Below are 23638 nucleotides of genomic sequence, written 5' to 3'. Positions count from 1 at the left end.
TGTCACACGGGGACATGCCCTGGGGACATGGGGACACGCCCTGGGGGACACGGTGTCACACGGGGACACGCCCTGGGGACACGGTGTCACACAGGGCCAGGCCCTGGGGACACAGGGACAGGCCCTGGGGGACACTGTGTCACACGGGGACACGCCCTGGGGACATGGGGACACGCCCTGGGGGACACGGTGTCACACGGGGACACGCCCTGGGGACACGGTGTCACACAGGGCCAGGCCCTGGGGACACAGGGACAGGCCCTGGGGGACACTGTGTCACACGGGGACACGCCCTGGGGACATGGGGACACGCCCTGGGGGACACGGTGTCACACGGGGACACGCCCTGGGGACACGGTGTCACACAGGGCCAGGCCCTGGGGACACGGGGACAGGCCCTGGGGGACACTGTGTCACACGGGGACACGCCCTGGGGACACTGTGGGACAGGCCCTTGCGAAACTTGGGGACAGGTGTGTGACAACAAGGGACCAGGCAGGTGACCCCATAAAACTGGTGACCCCAGGGCCCACGTGGGTGACCTGAGTGACCACATGGGTGCCCCCAGCCCCACATGGGTGACCCCGGTGACCACGCGGGCGCCCCCAGCCCCACATGGGTGACCCCGGTGACCACGCGGGCGCCCCCAGCCCCACATGGGTGACCCCGGTGACCACACGGGCGCCCCCAGCCCCACATGGATGACCCCAGTGACCACATGGGCGCCCCCAGCCCCACATGGATGACCCCAGTGACCACATGGGCGCCCCCAGCCCCACAGGGGTGACCCCAGCGACCACGCGGGCGCCCCCAGCCCCACATGGGTGACCCCAGCACCCACGCGGGCGCCCCCAGCCCCACAGGGGTGACCCCAGCGACCACGCGGGCGCCCCCAGCCCCACATGGGTGACCCCAGTGACCACATGGGCGCCCCCAGCCCCACATGGGTGACCCCAGTGACCACATGGGCGCCCCCAGCCCCACATGGGTGACCCCAGTGACCACATGGGCGCCCCCAGCCCCACATGGGTGACCCCAGTGACCACATGGGCGCCCCCAGCCCCACATGGGTGACCCCAGTGACCACATGGGCGCCCCCAGCCCCACATGGGTGACCCCAGTGACCACATGGGCGCCCCCAGCCCCACATGGGTGACCCCAGTGACCACGCGGGCGCCCCCAGCCCCACAGGGGTGACCCCAGCACCCACGCGGGCGCCCCCAGCCCCACACGGGTGCCCCCGCAGGTGCCCTCACCTCCTTGTAGAGCGAGTAGAGGAAGACGATGGTCTGGATGGTCTTGCCCAGCCCCATCTCGTCGGCCAGGATGGTGTCGGTGCTCTGCGCCCACGAGAAGCGCAGCCAGTTGAGCCCCTCCAGCTGGTACAGGTGCAGCGTCCCGCCCGTGGCCGTGATGAAGCGCGGCTGCGTCTCGTACTTCACCGTGGGCTGCGGGGACACGGCTGTCACCACGGGGGACACGCCACCCCAGAAACCCCCCGGGGCGCTGGGGAGGACGTGGAGGTGTCACGGGGCTCAGGTGTGTCAGGGGAACCAGGTTTGGGGGGAGCTCAGGGCACCCCAAAAACCCCCGGGGCGCTGGGGAGGACGTGGAGGTGTCACGGGGCTCAGGTGTGTCAGGGGAACCAGGTTTGGGGGGCACTCAGGGCACCCCAAAAACCCCCGGGGGGCTGAGGTGTCACGGGGCTCAGGTGCTCAGAGCACCCCAGAAACCCCTGGGGGGCTGGGGAGGACATCAAGGGGCGCAGGGGAAGCAGGTTTGGAGGGGACTCAGGTGTTCAGGGCACCCCAAAAACCCCCAGGGAGCTGGAGGTGTCACAGGGCTCAGGTGGACTCAGGTGTGTCAGGGGAACCAGGTCTGGGGGGAACTCAGGGCACCCCAAAAACCCCCAGTGGGCTGGGAAGGACGTGGAAATGTCACAGGGCTCAGGTGTGTCAAGAGTGCCAGGTCTGGGGGGAACTCAGGGCACCCCAAAAACCCCCGGGGGGCTGGAGGTGTCACGGGGCTCAGGTGGACTCAGGTGTGTCAGGGGAACCAGGTTTGGGGGGGACTCAGGTGTTCAGGACACCCCAAAAACCTCTAGGGGGCTGGGAAGGATGTGGAGGTGTCGGGGGACTCAGGGGAACCAGGTTTGGGGGCACTCAGGTACTCAGGACACCCCAAAAACCTCCAGGGGCCTGGAGGTGTGTCACAGGGCTCAGGTGTGCCAGGAGTGCCAGGTTTGGGGGGGACTCAGGTGTTCAGGACACCCCAAAAACCCCCACAGGTCTGGGATGGGCGTGGAGGTGTCGGGGGGCTCAGGTGTGTCAGGGGGAACCAGGTTTGGGGGTGCCCAGTTTTTCAGGTCCCCAAGTCTGAGGGCACCCAGATTTTGGGGTACCCAGTTTTGGGGTGCCCAGGTATGGGGGCAAACAGTTTTTGGAGTGCCCAGTTTTGAGGTGCCCAGATTTGGGGTGCCCAGGTTGGGGGGTGCCCAGGTTTTTGGGGATTCCCAGTTTTTGGGGTGCCCGGGTTTTTGGGGTGCCCAGGTTTTTGGGGATTCCCAGTTTTTGGGGATTCCCAGTTTTTGGGGTGCCCAGGTTTTTGGGGATTCCCAGTTTTTGGGGTGTTTAGGTTTTTGGGGTGTTTAGGTTTTTGAGGTGCCTGGGTTTTTGGGATGCCCAGTTTTTGGGATGCCCAGTTTTTGGGGTGCCCGGGTTTTTGGGATGCCCAGTTTTTGGGGTGCCCGGGTTTTTGGGGTGCCCAGTTTTTGGGGTGTTTAGGTTTTTGGGGTGCCCGGGTTTTTGAGGTGCCCAGTTTTTGGGGTGTTTAGGTTTTTGGGGTGCCCGGGTTTTTGGGATGCCCAGTTTTTGGGGTGTTTAGGTTTTTGGAGTGTCCTGATTTTTGGGGATGCCCAGTTTTTGGAGTGCCCGGGTTTTTGGGGTGCCCAGTTTTTGGGGTGTCAGGGATTTTGGGGTCACTCACGTCGTTGGTGGGCGAGTCGGGGGGCCCCTCGCCCGGCGTCTCCTTCTTCTTCTTCTTGTAACGGCGGGGCTGGGCCGGGTCCTCCCCCATGAACACCTCCCTGGGGACACCGGGGACATCGGGGACATCAGGGGACACCAGGGGACATCAGGGACACACGGGGACACCGGGGACATGAGGGGGACACCAGGGGACATCAGGGGACATCAGGGGGACACCAGAGTGGGACAGGAGACGAGCAGGACACAGGGACACGGGGGGACAAAGGGACACAGGGATGGTGACACGGGGACACGAAGAGTGACAAGGGACACACAGACATGAGGCCGTGGGGACACAGGGATAGACAACGGTGACAGGGACGTGAGGGCGGGAACACAGGGACATGGAACGGGGACAAGGGACACACACGGGGGTGACACGGGGACACGTGGCAGTGTGAGAGCCTTGTGGGATGCCGTGTCCCCCATGTCCCCAGCTGTCACCAGTGTCCCTCACCAGTGTCCCCAGTGTCCCTCCCAGTATCCATCCCAGTGTTCCCAGTGTCCCTCCAGTGTCCCCAGTATCCCTCACCGGTGTCCCCAGTGTCCCTCCCAGTGTCCATCCCAGTGTTCCCAGTGTCCCTCCCAGTGTCCCTCACTGGTGTCCCCAGTGTCTCCAGTGTCCCTCCCAGTGTCCCCAGTGTCCCTCACTGGTGTTTCCAGTAGGCACAGCCCTGTAACCCCAATGTCCCCAGTGTCCCCAATGTCCCCAGTGTCCCTCCCAGTGTCCCCAGTGTCCCTCACCGGTGTTTCCAGTAGGCACAGCCCTGTAACCCCGATGTCCCCAGTGTTCCCAGTGTCCCTCCCAGTGTCCCCAGTGTCCCTCACCGGTGTTTCCAGTAGGCACAGCCCTGTAACCCCGATGTCCCCAGTGTTCCCAGTGTCCCTCCCAGTGTCCCCAGTGTCCCTCACCGGTGTTTCCAGTAGGCACAGCCCTGTAACCACAATGTCCCCAGTGTCCCCAATGTCCCCAGTGTTCCCAGTGTCCCTCCCAGTGTCCCTCACCGGTGTTTCCAGTAGGCACAGCCCTGTAACCCCAATGTCCCCAGTGTTCCCAGTGTTCCCAGTGTCCCCAGTGTCCCTCACCGGTGTTTCCAATAGGCCAGCTTGTGCAGGTCGTAGTCAGGGATGGGCATCTCGTCCTCCTCCCAGGTGGCCTGGTCGTAGGGCAGGTCCCGCCACTTCACCAGGTAGTGGTACTGCCCCTTCCGGTCCACGCTGCGCGGCACCGCGTCACCCGGGGCACGGGGACACGGGGGACACGCGGGGACACCGCGTCACCCGGGGCACGGGGACACGGGGGACACGCAGGGACACCGCGTCACCCGGGGCACGGGGACACGGGGGACACGCAGGGACACGCGGGGACACGGCATCACCCGGGGCACGGGGACACGGGGGACACGCGGGGACACCCAGGGACACCGTGTCACCCGGGGCACAGGGACACGGGGGACACGCAGGGACACGCGGGGACACGGCGTCACCCGGGGCACGGGGACACGGGGGACACGCAGGGACACACAGGGGACACACGGGGACACGCGGGGACACCGCGTCACCCGGGGCACGGGGACACGGGGGACACGCAGGGACACGCGGGGACACGGCGTCACCCGGGGCACGGGGACACGGGGGACACGTGGGGACACGCGGGGACACCACGTCACCCGGGGCACGGGGACACGGAGGACACGCGGGGACACAGGGGACACGCGGGGACACTCAGGGACACGGGGTACGGGGACACGGGGGGACTCCTGGGGACACCCAGGGCACGGGGACACCCAGGGACATTCAGGGACACCGCGTCACCTGGGGCATGGGGACACCCAGGGACACCCAGGGACATTCAGGGACACCACGTCACCCGGGGCATGGGGACACCCAGGGACACCCAGGGACATTCAGGGACACCGCGTCACCCGGGGCACGGGGACACCCAGGGACACCACCGGGTCACGTGAGGACACGGAGAGGACGTGGGGACACTTGGACACACGGAGGTGACACAGGGTCACCTGGGGACAGTGCCACATGGAGGGGACATGGGGGACAGTGTCACACAGGACACCCGGGGACAGTGCCCGACCATTCCAGTGGGTGCTGGGGGAGCCCCTGGGGGACCCAGGGGTGCCCAGAATGTCCCCACGGGTTTGGGGTGCCCAGAGTGTCCCCAAACTCTCCCTCAGCCACCCCACTGTCCCCCTGTCCCCAGGGGATCTGGGGGTGCCCCAGGAGGATTTGGGGGTGCCTCAGAGTGATTTGGGGTGCACTGGAGGGTATTTGAGGGTGCCCCAGGGGGATCTGGGGTGCCCTGGGAGGAATTTGGGGCACCCTAGGGGATCTGGGGGTGCCCCAGGAGGATTTGGGGGTGCCTCAGAGTGATTTGGGGTGCACTGGAGGGTATTTGAGGGTGCCCCAGGGGGATTTGGGGATGCCCCGGAGGATATTTTGGGGGTGCCCCGGAGGATATTTAGGGGTGCCCCAGGGGGATTTGGGGGGTGCCTCAGAGTGATTTGGGGTGCACTGGAGGATATTTTGGGGTGCCCTAGGGGGATTTGGGGATGCCTCAGAGAGATTTGGGGATGCCCTGGAGGATATCAGGGGATGCCCCAGAGGATATTTTGGGGTGCCCCAGGGGGATTTGGGGTCCCCACCTGTGGTTGATGATGCGGTGCACCGTCATCCACTCGGGTTTGATGCCGTAGCGGTAGAAGCGCTCCTCCATGCCCCCGAAAAGGGGGTCCCCCCCTGCCCCCCGCTTCTCGCTCTTGGGGTCGTCGTCCCCGGAGCCGTAGTCCAGGGGAGGGGGCTCGTCCATGTCGTTCTTCCGCTGGTAGTTCCGGTACATCACCAGGTGGAAGATCTCCAGCTGCACCCCGAAATCACAGGGGACACCCCAAAGTTAGAGGGAAACACCCCAAAGTTAGGGGGGAAATCCAAAAGTTAGAGGGGACACCCCAAAGTTAGAGGGGACACCCCGAAGTTAGAGGGGAACACCCCAAAGTTAGATGGGAAACCCAAAAATTAGAGGGGACACCCCAAAATTAGAGGGAATCCCAAAGTTAAAGGGGAGCATCCCAAAATTAAAGGGGAGAACCTCAAAACTGAGCCTCCCCCAGGTGCCCCCTCATACTTCAGGGTGTTCCCTCAGGTTTTTGGGGTCCTCTCACGATGTTTTGGGGTGCCCCAGGCATACCTGCAGCTCCTTGATCCAGGAGCAGTGCCAGTAGGACAGTCCCACCCAGGAGCAGTGCCAGTAGGACAGTCCCACCCATGCTGAGCCCCCCCCCAGGTGTTCCCCCATCCTTTGGGGTGCTCCCCCATACTTTGGGGTGCTCCCCCAGGTTTTTGGGGTCCTCTCACGATGTTTTGGGGTGCCCCAGGCGTACCTGCAGCTCCTTGATCCAGGAGCAGTGCCAGTAGGACAGCCCCACCCACTTGACGAAGAACTCGCGCTCGGAGCGGCCCTGCAGGGCCTGGGGGGGCCCCTCCTGCGCCTGGGGGGCCCCGGGGGGGGCCACGGGGGCGGGGGGCTCCCCCCAGCGCCAGTACAGGATCTTCTGCACGCGCCCCTTCAGCACCGGGCACTGCGGGGACAGCGGGGACACTGCTGGGGACACTGCTGGGGACACCCGGGGGACACCCAGGGGAGGGGGGCGTAGGGCTGTGCCCCGAGGTGGGGCCCTGCGCTGGCCCCGTGAGCCCACAGTGTCCCCATGTCCCACATTGTCCCCATGTCCCACATTGTCCCCATGTCCCACAGTGTCCCCATGTCCCCATATCCCACATTGTCCCCATGTCCCACAGTGTCCCCATATCCCACAGCGTCCCCATGTCCCACATTGTCCCCATGTCCCACAGCGTCCCCATGGCCCCATATCCCACGGTGTCCCCATGTCCCACAGTGTCCCCATGTCCCACAGTGTCCCCATGTCCCACAGTGTCCCCATGGCCCCATATCCCACAGTGTCCCCATGTCCCACAGTGTCCCCATGTCCCCATATCCCTGTGTCCCACTGTGTCCCCATGTCCCCCTATGTCCCCACAGGGTCCCCATGCCCCACGGTGTCCCCATGTCCCCATATCCCGCAGTGTCCCCATGTCCCCCAATGTCACTATGTCCCCACAGTGTCCCCATGTCCCCCCATGTTCCCATGTCCCCATACTGTCCCCATGTCCCCCCGTCCCCATATCCCCCACACCCCCAGTGCCCCTGCTGTCCCCAGTGTCCCCAGTGTCCCCACAGCCCCAGTGTCCCCACATCCCCCGGTGTCCCCGTGTCCCCCGGTACCGTGCAGCGGGGACAGAGCCACTCGCCGTTGGGGACCTCGGGCAGGGGCGGGTTGAGGCAGTGGATGTGGCAGGAGGACACCACACCCGCCATGTCCCCACTGTCCCCAGTGTCCCCAGTGTCCCCATGTCCCCCGGTGTCCCCGTGTCCCCCAGTACCGTGCAGCGGGGACAGAGCCACTCGCCGTTGGGGACCTCGGGCAGGGGCGGGTTGAGGCAGTGGATGTGGTAGGAGGACACGCAGGCGTCGCAGCACAGCAGCTCGCCGCCGTCCTTGCACACGCGGCAGTACTCCATGTGGTCATCCTCCTCCTCCTTCTCGCCCTCCTCCTCCTCCTCTTCCTCCTCCTCCTCCTCCTCCTTGGCCTCCCACTGCACGCCCTCCTTCTCCTGGGGAGGGATCGGGGTCAGAGGGGCGGCCCCAAAACAGCCCCACAGGGACGGACAGAACACCAGGGAAGGGACCAAACCGTGAGGGAATGGCCCCAAAACAGCCCCCAGAGACCCCAAACCGTGAGGGAATGGCCTCAAAACAGACCCCAGAGACACCAAACTGTCAGAGAACGGCCCCAAAACAGCCCCTGGGGACCCCAAACTGTGAGGGAACGGCCCCAAAACAGCCCCCAGAGACCCCAAACTGTGAGGGAACGGCCCCAAAACAGCCCCCAGAGACACCAAACCGTAAGGGAATGGCCCCAAAACAGCCCCTGGAGACCCCAAACTGTGAGGGATCGGCCCCAAAACAGCCCCCGGAGACCCCAAACTGCCAGGGACACCCCAAACCGCCAGGGAATGGCCCCAAAACAGCCCCTGGAGACCCCAAACTGCCAGGGAACGGCCAAACTGCCTGGGAATGGCCCCAAAACAGCCCCTGGGGACCCCAAACTGTGAGGGAATGGCCTCAAAACAGCCCCTGGAGACCCCAGAACTCCAGGGAACGACCCCAGAATATCCCCAGGGACACCCAAACCTCCAGGGAATGGCCCCGAGGGACTCCCAGGATGCTCTAAATTACCTCCAATCCCTCCAAACCCCCTCCAGCCTCCCCTCAAAAACCTCCAGCATCCCCTCAAAACCCCCAGGATGGACCCAGTGCCCCAAGATGCCCCTCAGTGCCCCCCAGTCCCCTCCCAGTGCCCCCAGTGCCCCCAAGGGTGCCCCCCAGCCCCCTCCCAGTGCCCCCAGTGCCCTCCCAGTGCCCCCCCAGTGCCCCCAGTGGCCCCGGTGGCGCCGCTCACGCAGTGGGGGCAGCTCCAGCGTCCCTCGGGGGCGCGGTCCAGCTCGGGGTCCAGGCACACCAGGTGGTAGGCGCGGGGACAGGTGTCACACAGGATGATCTCCCCGCCCTGCTGGCACACCTCGCAGTAGTCCTGGTGATCCGTCTCGTAGCCATCGCCCTCCTCCTCCGGGCCCGGCCCTGCGGGGACGGCGGCACGGCTGTCACCGCTGTCACTGCTGTCACCACTGTCACCGCGGCCACCGCGCCCGCGGGGGCTCAGGGGGCATGGGGGGCAATGGGGGCACTGGGGACAGGGATGGGGACACTGGGGGAACTGGGGGAACTGGGGATGGGACTGAGGGGTACTGGGGACAGGGGGCTCAGGAGTGGGGACATGGGGAAAGAGAGATGGGGGCACTGGGGACAGGGATGGGGACACTGGGGACACTGGGGGAACTGGGGATGGGGCTGAGGGGTACTGGGGACAGGGGGCTCAGGAGTGGGGACATGGGGACACTGGGGACAGAGAGATGGAGGTTACTGGGAACACTGGGAATAGAGAGATGGGGACATGGGGACACTGGGAAGAGAAGGATGGAGGAACTGGGGACAGGGCTGGGGACACAGGGACAGGGCTGGGGACATGGGAACAGGGCTGGGGACATGGGAACAGGGCTGGGGACACAGGGACAGGGCTGGGGACAGGGGAACAGGGCTGGGGACATGGGAACAGGGCTGGGGACACAGGGACAGGGCTGGGGACAGAGGAACAGGGCTGGGGACACCAGGGGCTAGGGACACAGGGACAGGGCTGGGGACACCAGGGGCTAGGGACACAGGGACAGGGCTGGGGACATGGGAACAGGGCTGGGGACATGGGAACAGGGCTGGGGACACAGGGACAGGGCTGGGGACACAGGGACAGGGCTGGGGACATGGGAACAGGGCTGGGGACACAGGGACAGGGCTGGGGACACAGGGACAGGGCTGGGGACAGAGGAACAGGGCTGGGGACACCAGGGGCTAGGGACACAGGGACAGGGCTGGGGACACCCCTCAGAGGACACCAGGGGCTGGGGACCCCCCCCAGCCACCACCACCGGGCTGGAGACAGAGACAGGACCGCGGCCTCCACTCTGGGGGACACCCGTGGGGGCTTGGGGACCCCGGGTGACACCCTGGGGACACTTGGGGTGTCTCACCGTGCGCGGGCGCCGTGCCCGTCCCCACGGGGCCGCGCTCCCGGCCCGGCCCGGCGCCGGGGGCTGCAAGGAGAGACGGGGGGAGGGGACACGGGGACGTCACCCGGCCGTCCCCATCGCCCAGCGGGGCGGCGGTGGTGGCACCCGGGGACACTCGGGGACGCTCGGGGACGCTCACCCTTCTTCTTCTTGCGCCCGGGGCGGCCCCGCTTGAGCTTCTTGAGGCGCGTGGTGGGGTCGGGGCGGGGGGTGGCCCCCAGCACCCCGGGGCTCTCGGCATCCGACTCCTCCTCGGCCTCGCCCGCGTCCTCGCTCTGCACGGGGACAGCAGTGGGGACACCAGGTCACCGGGGGACAGTGGGGACATCAAGGGACATCGGGTCACCGGGGGACAGCAGGGACATCGGGGGACAGCAGGGACAGCGGGGACAGCAAGGGACATCGGGTCACCGGGGGACAGTGGGGATAGCAGGGGACAGCGGGGGACAGCAGGGAACATCGGGTCACCAGGGGACAGCGGGGACAGCAGGGGACAGCAAGGACAGCAGGGGACAGCAGCGGGGACATGGAGTCACCAGGGGACAGTGGGGGACAGCAGGGACAGCAGGGACATCAGGTACATTGGGGGACAGCGGGGACATGGGATCACGAGGGGACATCGGGTCGCCAGGGGACAGCAGGGACAAGCGTCCCATCCCATGTCCTCAGTGCCGCTGTCCCTGGGTGTCCCCACCCCCAGTGTCCCCAGTGCCCCTTGCTCTGTCCCCCAGTGCTCCCAGTGCCCCATCTCCCTGATCCCCCAGTGCTCCCAGTGCCCCCCTGCCCTGTCCCCCAGTGCTCCCAGTGCCCCCCTGCCCTGTCCCCCAGTGTCACCAGTGCCCCTTGCTCTGTCCCCCAGCAGTCCCAGTGCCCCATGTTGATCCCCCAGTGTCCCCATCCCCCCCCGCCCTGCCCCCCAGTGCTCCCAGTGCCCCATGTCCCTGATCCCCCAGTGCTCCCAGTGCCCCCCTGCCCTGTCCCCCAGTACTCCCAGTGCCCCATGTCCCTGATCCCCCAGTGCTCCCAGTGCCCCCCTGCCCTGTCCCCCAGTGCTCCCAGTGCCCCCCTGCCCTGTCCCCCAGTGTTCCCAGTGCCCCCCTGCCCTGTCCCCCAGTGCCCCCAGTGCCCCTCAGGGGGTCTCACCGAGCTGCTCTTCTTGCGTTTGCCTCCCAGTACTCCCAGTTTGATCTTGAGCGGGGCCATCTTCCTGCCCTTCATCTTCCTCTTCAGCTCGGGCACCCGTGGGCTCTTGCTGCGCTTCTTGTGCCCGGGGCCTGGGGGGCACGGGGGGTCAGGGACCCCCAAACCACCACAGGGACCCCAAACCACCACAGGGACCCCAAACCATCCCAGGGACCCCAAACAACCACAGGGACCTCCCTCAACCACCCCAGGGACCCCCAAACCACCCCAGAGACCCCCTAAACCAGCCCAGAGACCCTCCAAACTACTCCAGGGACCCTCAAACCACCCTAGGGACCCCCAAACCCGCAGAGGGACCCCCAAAACCCCCACAAGGACACCCAAACCACCCCGGGGACGCCCCAAACCATCCTGGGGACACCCCAAACAACCCCAGGGACACCTAAAATCACACAAGGACCCCCAAACCCCCCCCAGTGACCCCCAAACCCCCCAATTAACTCCCCGAACCCCCCGGTGACCCCCCCAAACCCCCCAGTGACTCCCCAAACCCCTGAGTGACTCCCCAAACCCCCCCAGTAACCCCAAACCCCCCCCCAGTAACCCCCAAACCCCCACCCACCCAAGGGTAATCCCACAGACCCGGTGGTACCCCCAGACCCCCCCCAGGGTGGGGAGGGGTCCCCACCTTTGCCCTCCTTGGTCTTGGCCTTGCGCAGGGGCGGGGGCGGCGCCTCGGGGGCCACGGCGGCCACGGCGGCCGACACCTGCTCGGCCACGGCGGCCGCTGCGGCCGCTGCAGCCGCGGCCACGGCGGCGGCCGAGCCCTTGAAGGGGTTGTTGGCGCTGAACTCCCTCCACTTGGCCCCCAGGATGGTCATCATCTTGGACATGGGGATTTTGGGGTTCTTCTTGGCGATCAGGGGCCTGCAGAGCGAGGGGCGAGGTGGCACGGGGGGCCAAAGGGGTGGGGGGTGTTGGGGTCAGCAGGGAGGGCAGGGCTCTGGCCCTTCCGGAGTGGCCTGATGGCCACAGAGCGGCCTGGGATGGCCCAGGGTCACTCAGGATCCAGGGGTGGCTCAGTGGTCACTCAGGAGCCCTGGGGTCACTCAGGATCCCTGGGGTCACTCAGGATCCCGGGACAGCCCTGGGGTCACTCAGGATCCCTGGGGTCACTCAGGATCCAGGGGTGGCCCTGGGTCACTCAGGACCCCTGTGGTCACTCAGGACCCCTGTGGTCACTCAGGATCCCTGGGGTCACTCAGGATCCCAGGACAGCCCTGGGGTCACTCAGGACCCCTGTGGTCACTCAGGATCCCTGGGGTCACTCAGGATCCCAGGACAGCCCTGGGGTCACTCAGGACCATCAGGTGTCCCCCGCCCAGGTCCCTAAAGTGTCTCCCAGCACCCAGGGGCACCCCCAGACCCTGGGGTGACCCAAAAGGACCCTCCCAAAATCCTAAAGTGTCCCCAAACATCCAGAGGGACCCCCAGGACCCCCAAGGTGCCCCCCAAACACCCAAAGGGACCCTCAGGACCCCCGAGGTGCCCCCTAAACACCCAGAGGGACCCTCAGGACCCCCAAGGTGCCCCCCAAACACCCAGAGGGACCCCCGGGGTGCCCCCAGCCCCACCTCATGAACTGGCTGAAGGCCTTGTAGTTGGTGAGGGTGTGATAATCCTCCTCGGTGAACACGTGGTCCACGTCCTCCAGCCCCCAGGCCCCCAGCAGCTGCGCCGAGGAGTTCTGCTCCACTGCCTGCTGGGGACACCGGGGGGCACGGGGGGACACCAGGGGGACACGGGGGGACACCAGGGGGACACCAGGGGACACGGGGGGACACCAGGGGACACCGGGGGGACACGGGGGGACACCAGGATGGGGAGAAACACCAGCAACAGGAACAGAGAGGAGGAGAAGGAAACACGTCACCTGTCGGGACCCCTGAAGGACCCAACGTGGGTGATGGGACCCCCACGAGGACCAGAGGGGAGATGGGACCCCCCCGTGGGCACCTACACAGGTGATGGGACCCCCCTGGGACCCCACACAGTGACAGAACCCCCAAAAGGTGTCGGGACCCCCATGAAAACACCACACAGTGACAGAATGCCCACAGAACCCCCCACGGGTGTTGGGACCCCCATGAGGACCCCCCACAGGTGATGGGACCCCCATGAGGACCCCACACAGTGCCAGAACCCCTCCACAGGTGCTAGGACCCCCACAGAACCCCACACAGGTGTTGGGACCCCCATGAGGACCCCACACAGTGCCAGAACCCCCCACAGGTGCTGGGACCCCCACAGAACCCCACACAGGTGTTGGGACCCCCACATACAGTGACAGAACCCCTCCACAGGTATCGGGACCCCCATGAGGACCCCCCACAGGTGATGGGACCCCCATGAGGACCCCGCACAGTGATGGAATCCCCATGAGAACCCCCCACAGGTATCAGGACCCCCACAAGGACCCCACACAGGTGCTGGGAACCCCCCCCAGAACCCCCAGTTCCCCGCACAGGGCAGGACCGAGGGATCCCCAGTGCCCCCCACCCCGGGGTGCCCCCCCAGGCCGTACCTTGACCTTCTGCCCCCCCTCATCATCGGCCTTTTTCCGCCTCTTGGTTTTCTTCTCCTTCTTCTCGCGGTGCTTCCGCCGCCGCTTCCGCGCCGCCCCGCCCGAGTCGCTGCCGCCGCTCTCCGACTTCTCCCGGTACTCCTCGCGGGGGTACTCATCCCTCTCTGACTCCAGCTCATCCTCGCTCACCTGGGCACCCCAAAAACATCCCAAAAACACCATAAAACTGTCAGCAACCCTGAAAACATCCCCCTCAGTCACCCTGAGAGCCCCCCTCGGTCACCCCGAGACCCCTGAACCACAGCAGGACCCCCTGAACCACTCCCGGTACTCCTCGCAGGGGTACTCAAACCTCTTTGACTCCAGCTCATCCTCGCTCACCTGGGCACCCCAAAAACACCCCAAAAACATCCCAAATCTGTCAGTGATCCTGAGAGCCCCCCTCAGTCACCCCGAGACCCCTGAACCACAGCAGGACCCCCTGAACCACTCCAGGTACTCCTCGCGGGGGTACTCGTCCCTCTCTGACTCCAGCTCATCCTCGCTCACCTGGGCACCCCAAAAACATCCCAAAAACACCATAAAACTGTCAGCAACCCTGAAAACATCCCCCTCAGTCACCCTGAGAGCCCCCCTCGGTCACCCCGAGACCCCTGAACCACAGCAGGACCCCCTGAACCACTCCCGGTACTCCTCGCAGGGGTACTCAAACCTCTTTGACTCCAGCTCATCCTCGCTCACCTGGGCACCCCAAAAACATCCCAAAAACACCCCAAAACTGTCAGCGACCCTGAAAACATCCCCCTCAGTCACCCCGAGACCCCTGAACCACAGCAGGACCCCCTGAACCACTCCAGGTACTCCTCGCGGGGGTACTCGTCCCTCTCTGACTCCAGCTCATCCTCGCTCACCTGGGCACCCCAAAAACACCCCAAAACTGTTAGCGACCCTGAAAACATCCCCCTCAGTCACCCTGAGAGCCCCCCTCAGTCACCCCGAGACCCCTGAACCACAGCAGGACCCCCTGAACCACTCCTGGTACTCCTCGCAGGGGTACTCAAACCTCTTTGACTCCAGCTCATCCTCGCTCACCTGGGCCCCCCAAAACTACTCCAAAACCACCCCAAAAACACCCCAAAACTGCCAGTGATCCTGAGAGCCCCCCTCAGTCACACCAGGACCCTGTCAGGCACCCTCAGAACCCCATCAGAGACCCCCATCAGGCACCCCCAACCCATCACCTGCCCCCAGACCCTGTCACCCGTCCCCAGACCCTGTCACCTGTCCCCAGACCCTGTCACCTGTCCCCAGATGCCATCATTGTTCCCAGACCCTGTCACCTGTCCCCACCCACTGTCCCCAGACCCCGTCACCTGTCCCTGAGCCCAGGAGCACTCACCAGTTTTTTCCGTTTCCGGGGTTTTCCGGGTTTGTTTTCCTTCTGTTTCCGGGGGCCTCTTTTCTTCTTCTTCACCCCCAGGGCCCCCTCGAGGCCCCGCAGCAGCTCCTCGTCCCCATCTGTGGGGACACGGTGGCATCAGCCGTGGGGACAGGATGGGGACAGGATGGGGACAGAGATGGGGACAGGGACAAGGACAGGATGGGGATAGAATGGGGACAGGGACAGGACGGGGACAGGGATGGGGACAGGGACAGGACGGGGACAGGGATGGGGACAGGGGCAGGATGGGGATGGGGACAGGATGGGGATAGAATGGGGACAGGGACAGGGGACAGCAGTGCCACCATCACAGTGACCAAGCACTGGTGACACCGTGACAGTGACCAAATGACGGCAGAGGATTCCCCAGCCCTCACTTGGGGACAGCGGTGTCACCATGACAGTGACCAAGCACCGGTGACACGGTGACAGTGACCAAACACTGGTGACACAGTGACAGTGACCAAATGACAGCAGAGGATTCCCCAACCCTCACGTAGGGACAGCGGTGTCACCGCGACAGTGACTGATGGATGGCAGAGGATTCCCAAATGGCTCAGCCCAGGGGACAGCAGTGTCACCGTGACAGTGACCAAACGATGGCAGAGGATTCCCCGACCCTCACGTGGGGACAGCAGTGTCACCTTGACAATGACCAAGCACTGGTGTCACCGTGACAGTGACCAAACACCGGTGACACCGTGACAGTGACCAAACGACGGCAGAGGATTCCCCAGCTCTCAGGGGACAGCAGTGTCACCTTGACAATGACCAAGCACTGGTGACACGGTGACAGTGACCAACTGATGGCAGAGGATTCCCCACCTCTCACGTGGGGACAGCAGTGTCACCATGACAGTGACTGATGGATGGCAGAGGATTCCCAAATGGCTCAGGGGACAGCAGTGTCACCGTGACAGTGACCGAACACCGGTGACACGGTGACAGTGACCAAATGATGGCAGAGGATTCCCCAACCCTCACGTAGGGACAGCAGTGTCACCTTGACACTGACCAAACACCGGTGACAAAGTGACAGTGACCAAACGATGGCAGAGCAATCCCCAGCTCTCAGGGGACAGCAGTGACACCGTGACACTGACCAAACGGATTCCCCGACCCTCACGTAGGGACAGCAGTGTCACCATGACAATGACCAAGCACTGGTGACACCGTGACAGTGACCAAACGATGGCAGAGCAATCCCCAGCTCTCAGGGGACAGCAGTGACACCGTGACACTGACTGGTGACAGTGACCAACCGATGGCAGAGCAATCCCCAGCTCTCAGGGGACAACAGTGACACCGTGACACTGACTGGTGACAGTGACCAAACGATGGCAGAGCAATCCCCAGCTCTCAGGGGACAACAGTGACACTGACCAAGCACTGGTGACACGGTGACAGTGACCAAATGGTGTCAGAGCAATCCCCAGCTCTCACTCTGGGGACAGCGGTGTCACCAGCCGCCAGCAGAGGATTCCCCAACCCCTCACATGGGGACACCGGTGTCACGGTGACGGTGACCAACCGCCAGCAGAGGATTTCCCCAGCCCTTGGCCGAGGGCCACCGGCATCCCCGGGTGACAGGGGCCACCGCGCATTCCCGCGGCCCGTTGTCCCCGGGGCGGTGACACCGCATCCGTGTCACGGCCCCGGCTGTCCCCGCCGCTCTGGCAGCCGCCCGGGGTGACGCCGGCGACAGAGAGGTGTCACATCTGCCAGCCGCTGGCACGGCCCCCGCCCGACGCGTGCCTGTCCCCCGCGGGTCCCCCGCGCTGTCACCCGTAAATCACCGCCAGGGTGTCCCCAGGGGAGCCAGGGGGACACACACACACACACGCGCACACGGGGGGGGGGGGTGACAGCGGGTGCCAAGGCTGGCGAGGGGACAGGAAGCAACACCCGGCGCCGCCGGGGTCACATTCCAGCCTAATCCCTTGGCACCGCCGCCTGCCAGCCCCGGGCGGCCGGGCCGGGCGCCGGGACCACCGGCAGCGCCGAGCCCGCGGGGGCGAAAACCCCAAAACCTGCCTTTTTCCGCCCGTTTTTTACCATGGCGGCAGCGCCGAGGCCCAGCCCGCCTTGTTCCCCCCCCACCCCACCCCACCCCCCGCGCCGCTCCTCGCTTTCCAAATTCCCCTTTTCGCTGGTTTTTCGCCCCAAACCATCACCTGGGGGTGTTGCCGGGGACACGCGGCCGCTGGCGGGGATGGGGCCGAGCCCCTGCGGGCCCGATCCTGCCATTTTTGGGGTGTTTTCCCCCCTTTTCACCCCCCAAATCCAACCCCCCCCGGCCCCATCGGACATGCGCGGGGAGCCGGGGCGCGTTGGCAAAGCATCAACCAGAATTTTCCACACACGTGACGCTCCCACTCCCCGCACCTCGAGAAAAAGGGGAAAAAAACCGAAAAAACACCAAAAAACCCCCACCCGGGGAAGGGGGGGGCCGCGATCCTAAAGCGAAACCCCCTCCTGAGTGGATGAGGGGAGAGAGAAATGAGGGGAAAATGGTGGAAATTGCAAATGAAACGGTGAAAGGAAAGGGGGGGAGAGGTGGAAAAATGGAAAAAATGTAGCAAAAACCACAATAAAAAAAAAAAAAAAAAAAAAAAGAAAAAAAAAAAAAAAAAGGGGGAGTGATTCCGGCAAAGGGGAGGAAGGAGTTGGAACAAAGAAAGAGGGAGGGGAGCTCCAAAATGGGGGGAAAAGGGAAAAACTGGGGGAAGAGGCACAGCGGGGAGTGAGGCGCCGCTTCCCCCACGCTGCAGAAATCCCCGATTTGGGCTTTTTTTTGGGGTGTTTCGCCCCAGTTTTCCTGCTGCTCCTGGCGCTGGAGCAGCCAGCCAGGCCTTTGCTCAGGAACTTGGTGCCAAGTGTGGAAAATCTCAAGTTTAAGTTTGATTTTCGGGGTGTTGTTTTTGGGTTTTTTTTTTTTTAAGGGAAAATCCGGTCGGTTTGGGTGCTCCCCCCACCCCAGCCCGGCTGCGGAGCTGCCGCGGCCTCGCCATTGTTCTCTGCTGGGATGGGCTGAAAACGGCAAAAATCGGGAAAAAAGGATTAAAAAAAAAAAAACCCAAACCAACAAGTTTCAGCTGTGGAGCAGGAGGAGGAGTTGGCTTCCCGCTGGGAAAATGGGGAAAAAGTGTTATTTCACCTCAAATGCGGGGAGAGAGGCCAGGCTGCTGCTGATCCGGGGTGAAAAAGGTTAAAAATGGGCAAAACTTCTGCTCGAGGGGGAGAAATGTTAATAAAAATAGGGATTTGGGGGGTTAGGGGGAGGAAAAAGTGGGGAAAAAATGGGGATTAGGGATGTTCTGAGAGGGAAAAGGATAAAAAATGGGGATTGGGGGTGTTTGGGGGAGGAAAAAGGGTAAAAATGGGGATTTGGGGTGGTTGGGGGTGGGGGAAAAGTTTTAAAAAGCGAATTTAGGGCTGGCTTGGGGGTGTCTGTGTGTCCCACATGGGATATCTGAGGAAAAATAATTCAGGAATTGGCCAAAAAGTGCAGAAAAAGCCAAAGGAAAGGGTCGGGGAAGCAGCGGAAGGTGAGATTTGCCCATTTCTGAGGGGTTTGGGGGGAAAAAAAGGGAGGTTAAAATCCAAATTTATTCATTCCTGAGCTTTTCTGCGGAAGAGGGAGCTCTAAAATCAGTGTGCACCCATTTCTGAGCGTTTTGGAGGGGGTTAAAATCCAAATTTGCCCCATTTTGAGCATTTTTGTGAGCTCTGTCAGCCAGATGTACCAAGTCTTAAGCACCGTGGGGGAAAACTCCCAAATTTACTCGTTTTTGAACAATTCTGGGAAAAAGCAGGAGTTTGAATTCCAAAATTATCCAGTTCTAAGCTTTTCCAGAAACACAAATTGTTCTAAAAGCTGAATTTACTCATTCTTGGGAGCTCCCAAATCCACATTTACCCATTTCTAAGCATTTGGGGGCAAAAAAAAAAGGAAACTAAAATACAAACCTACCAACTTCTGGGCACTTCAGGGCCAAGGAAAAGGTTCCAAAGCCCAGATTTAACCCATTTCTAAGCATTTTTTTGGGGAAAAGGGGGAAGTAACCCCCAAATGTACTCATTTCTAACCTTTTTGGGAAAAAATAAAGCTTCTAAAATCTGAATTTATCCACTTCTGAGCCCTTTCAAAGCAAGTGGCTTCACTTTAAAGCTGATTTTTTAACCAAACTGACTCCTCCAGGCTTTGAGATTCCTTTTTCCCTCATCAGTTTGAGGCCAATGAAAAAAAAAAAAATCCAACAGATTTAATTCAGAAGGGGAAAAAAAAACCCTCTTAATTTTGGACAAAAAGGGTCAATTTTAGTGCTCCACCTGATGGAAAACCACCAGTAAAGGCGTTTGAACCCCCACACTGGGAATGAGGGTGTGAAAAATGGGACTTTTGGTGCTAAATGCTCTTTTTTCCCCATTTACCACCCGCAGGAGGAGTTGTCAGGTGAAGGGATGGAGGCACCAAACCCCCCCACGGGGCTGGAATTTGGGGTGGGGGCTCAGCTGAGTCGCCAACACCGAGAGGTGGTGGTTGGGAAATAAAAGAAATCCTGATAAAATACAATAAAATGCAATAAAGCAATAAAATCCCATGGAAGGGGCTCCCAGCACGGGTCCTGGGGACAGCGGCTCCGTCCTGGAGGGGACAACGGTGACACCTGCGGCCATGGGCACCCAAACACCTCAAAACGGGGTGAAATAACCCATTCAGGGTCCTGGGAGGGGAGAAACAGCCCCCAAACACCTCAAAACGGGGTGAAACAACCCATTCAGGGTCCTGGAAGGGGAGAAACAGCCCCCAAACACCTCAAAACGGGGTGAAACAACCGATTTGGGTCCTGGAAGGGGAGAAACAGCCCCCAAACACCTCAAAACGGGGTGAAATAACCCATTCAGGGTCCTGGGAGGGGAGAAACAGCCCCCAAACACCTCAAAATGGGGTGAAACAACCGATTTGGGTCCTGGAAGGGGAGAAACAGCCCCCAAACACCTCAAAACGGGGTGAAACAACCGATTTGGGTCCTGGAAGGAGAGAAACAGCCCCCAAACACCTCAAAATGGGGTGAAACAGCTGATTCGGGTCCTGGAAGGGGAGAACCAGCCCCCAAACACCTCAGTATGGGGTAAAACGACCCATTCAGGGTCCTGGAAGGGGAGAAACAACCCCCAAACACCTCAAAACGGGGTGCAACAGCCAACCTGGGTCCTGTCAGGTACCTACAGCCCCCATCACCCTAAAATGTGGGGTGCCACAACCACCTTGGGTCCTGTCAGGTACCTACAGCCCCCAACACCCCGCAAACAGCCACTCTGGGTCCTGTCAGATGCACAGCAACACCCGTCACCCCACATGATGGGGTCAGCACCCACTGTGGGTCCTGGCAGGGTCACAACAGGCCCTGTCATCCTCGCTGTGGGACCACTTTGGGTCCTGGCAGGGGACAGCTAGCCCCTGTCACCCCACATGATGGGGTCAGCTCCCACTTTGGGTCCTGGCAGGGACACAACAGGCCCTGTCATCCTCACTGTGGGGTTCAGCACCCACTGTGGGTCCTGGCAGGGTCACAACAGGCCCTGTCATCCTCACTGTGGGGTTCAACACCCACTGTGGGTCCTGGCAGGGTCACAACAGGCCCTGTCATCCTCACTGTGGGGTTCAACACCCACTGTGGGTCCTGGCAGGGTCACAACAGGCCCTGTCATCCTCACTGTGGGGTTCAACACCCACTGTGGGTCCTGGCAGGGTCACAACAGGCCCTGTCATCCTCACTGTGGGGTTCAACACCCACTGTGGGTCCTGGCAGGGCACTGCTGGCCCCCATCACCCCACATGCTGGGGTCAGCTCCCACTTTGGGTCCTGGCAGGGCACATCCAGCCCCTGTCACCCCACATGATGGGGTCAGCTCCCACTTTGGGTCCTGGCAGGGCACATCCAGCCCCTGTCACCCCACGGCCGGGCTCCTGCCACCACCGTGTCCCCTCAGGCCCGGTGTGCGGCGGGAGGTGTCCCCACACACGGGTGGCCGCACGGTGACACTCGCGGTGACACTCGCGCTTGTTTACAAACACCTCCCTCCCCTCACAGCCCACCCCCGGTGCGGCGGGAAGCGCTGAGGGAAAACTGGGGCTCAAGGGGGTCCCGGTACCGGCGGGAAGCGCTGAGGGGACCGGAGAAGGGGCTCGGGGGTCTCCGGTACCTGCGGGAAGCGCTGAGGGGACCGGAGAAGGGGCTCGGGGGTCTCCGGTACCTGCGGGAAGCGCTGAGGGGACCGGAGAAGGGGCTCGGGGGTCTCCGGTACCTGCGGGAAGCGCTGAGGGGACCGGAGAAGGGGCTCGGGGGTCTCTGGTACCTGCGGGAAGCGCTGAGGGGACCGGAGAAGGGGCTCGGGGGTCTCCGGTACCTGCGGGAAGCGCTGAGGGGACCGGAGAAGGGGCTCGGGGGTCTCCGGTACCGGCGGGAAGCGCTGAGGGGACCGGAGAAGGGGCTCGGGGGTCTCCGGTACCGGCGGGAAGCGCTGAGGGGACAGTGGGGCTCGGGGAGCCTCGGTATCTGTGGGCGGCCCCGGGAAGCTCTGAGGGACTGGGGGCAGACCGGGGGTCTCGGGGGTCCCGGTACTTGCGGGAAGCTCCGGGAAGAGCTGAGGGGACAGGTGAGGATCGGGGGGGGGGTCTCGGTACCTGCGGGCGCCTCCGGGAAGCGCTGAGGGAGCGGGAAGGGGGAGCTCGGGGGGCGGCCCCGGGAAGCGCTGAGGAGCTCCAGCGGCGATGAGCTCGGGGGAACCCTTGGGGGGTCCCGGTACCCCCGGGAAGCGCTGAGGGGCTCAGGGGGTTCCGGTAACTGCGGGAATCTCTGAGGGGTTCGGGGGGTCACTCGGGGGTCTCAGCGGTACCTCCGGGAAGCTCTGAGGGGATCTGGGGGGAGCTCTGAGGGGTCCAGGCAATTCCTCCGCTAAGCTCTGAGGGGCTAAGGGGGTTCCTGTAACTGCGGGAATCTCTGAGGGGCTCGGGGTGGTCACTCGGGGAAGCTCTGAGGGGCTCGGGGTGGTCACTCGGGGGGTCCCGGCGATTCCTCCGCTAAGCTCTGAGGGGCTCGGGGTGGTCACTCGGGGGGGTCCCGGCGGTACCTCCGGGAATCTCTGAGGGGCTCGGGGTGGTCACTCGAGGGGGTCCCGGCGGTACCTCCGGGAATCTCTGAGGGGCTTGGGGTGGTCACTCGGGGAAGCTCTGAGGGGCTCGGGGTGGTCACTCGGGGAAGCTCTGAGGGGCTTGGGGTGGTCACTCGGGGAAGCTCTGAGGGGCTCGGGGTGGTCACTCGAGGGGGTCCCGGCGGTACCTGCGGGAATCTCTGAGGGGCTCGGGGTGGTCACTCGGGGAAGCTCTGAGGGGCTCGGGGTGGTCACTCGAGGGGGTCCCGGCGGTACCTGCGGGCGCCTCCGGCGGCCCGGGCGCGGCGGGCGCGGGGGGCGGCGGCGGCGGCGGCGGGAGCGGAGCCGGGGCCGGCCCGGCGAAGATGTCGGGGGGCCCTCGGTGCCCGGCCAAGAGCGCGGCAGCAGCGGCGGCGGCGGCGGCGTCTTCCTCCTCCTCTTCCTCGTCGTCCTCCTCGTCGTCGTCCTCCTCGTCCCCCTCGGACACCGCCATCTCCTCCTCCTCCTCCTCGTCCTCCCTCAGCGGGGACGCCATGGCCGGGTGAGGGGCGGGGGGGCCGGGGGGACCCTCGGCGTGCGCCGCTCCCACCGCCCCAAACCGCCCCCGCCGCTGAGGGTGGGGGGGGGGGGGGCTCGGTGTGAGGGGAAAGTGGGGAGGGGGCGGGACGGGGCGACCCCCCCCGGGCCGGGCCCGGCGGGGCCGCGCGGGGGGCGCGGGGGGGGCGGCGGCGATGGGTTGAAAAACGCCCGGATCGGTTAAAATCGCCTCAGGGCGCGGGAGGCGGCGGGCGGCGGGACGGCGCCGGCAGCGAAAATGGCCGCCCCGGGTGTAATTTTAAAATAAACCCCCCCCCCTACACTCAACACACACAAGGAAAAAAAAAAAAAAAAAAAAAAAAGAAGAAGAGAAAAAAAAAAAAAAAAAAAAAAACACACACCCCGGTAAGGGGGGGGGGGGGGAAAGGGGGAAAGGCGTATAAAAAATATGGAGGAGGGAGGGGTTAAAAATGAGGGAAAATGGGGGGGGTGGTGCCCCCCCCACCTTCGTGAGGGGAAAAAAAAAAAAAGCGCAAAATGGCCGAATGAGGGTTTTTTTTTAAAGTTGCCCCACACGCACCTTAGGGGAGGAAGGAGGGGGAAAAAGAGGCGAAAAAAGCCTTAAAAACACACAAAAAAGCGACAAAACCCAACCCGCGAAAGGGGGAGGGGAATTGAGAAAAAAAATTAAAATTAATATTTAAGAAAGAAAAAAAAAAAAGGAGGAAAGGGAAGCGTTCAGGGAAAGAATGAAGGAAATAAAGGGGAGAATTGAAAAGGAGTTAAATTGGAGGGGAAAGGAACGGTGAAATGAAAAAGTGGGGTGGAAAAATGGAAAAGGGCAGGAAGGAGAGGCAAAAAGGGGTAAAAATCGACATTAAAATTTAAAATGGGGAAGGAATAGGAAGAAAAAGGGGGGAATCAAGCTTAAAATTGATATGGCAAAGGAGGAGAGTCAAAAATGAACATTAATATTTAAAAAGGGAAGGGAAT

General features: G+C 63.1%; 1 protein-coding gene across 3 annotated transcripts in view; it reads right to left on the bottom strand.

The window, feature by feature from the left end:
* The window catches only part of CHD3 (chromodomain helicase DNA binding protein 3), a 49048-nt gene extending 26122 nt beyond the window's left edge, over positions 1-22926 (bottom strand). Inside the window, exons 1-15 of one of the 3 annotated variants that reach the window (XM_053968569.1) lie at positions 22385-22926; positions 14909-15027; positions 13510-13698; positions 12560-12687; positions 11614-11852; positions 10926-11056; positions 9922-10057; positions 9744-9806; positions 8561-8739; positions 7482-7712; positions 6422-6619; positions 5687-5901; positions 4113-4244; positions 2986-3085; positions 1257-1448 (exon numbers count right to left, since the gene is read on the bottom strand). In XM_053968569.1, the coding sequence (XP_053824544.1) occupies positions 1257-1448; positions 2986-3085; positions 4113-4244; positions 5687-5901; positions 6422-6619; positions 7482-7712; positions 8561-8739; positions 9744-9806; positions 9922-10057; positions 10926-11056; positions 11614-11852; positions 12560-12687; positions 13510-13698; positions 14909-15027; positions 22385-22643 (2511 nt within the window). In that variant the 5' untranslated portion in view covers positions 22644-22926. The remainder of the gene's footprint in view (positions 1-1256; positions 1449-2985; positions 3086-4112; positions 4245-5686; positions 5902-6421; positions 6620-7481; positions 7713-8560; positions 8740-9743; positions 9807-9921; positions 10058-10925; positions 11057-11613; positions 11853-12559; positions 12688-13509; positions 13699-14908; positions 15028-22384) is intronic. The other 2 variants (XM_053968570.1, XM_053968571.1) reach the window with 2 other exon arrangements.
* Between the last annotated feature and the right edge of the window lie 712 nt (positions 22927-23638).

The sequence above is a fragment of the Vidua chalybeata genome, chromosome 36 (assembly GCF_026979565.1).
Source record: "Vidua chalybeata isolate OUT-0048 chromosome 36, bVidCha1 merged haplotype, whole genome shotgun sequence".
Lineage (NCBI taxonomy): Eukaryota > Metazoa > Chordata > Aves > Passeriformes > Viduidae > Vidua > Vidua chalybeata.
This window is presented reverse-complemented; position numbering and strand designations above follow the sequence as displayed.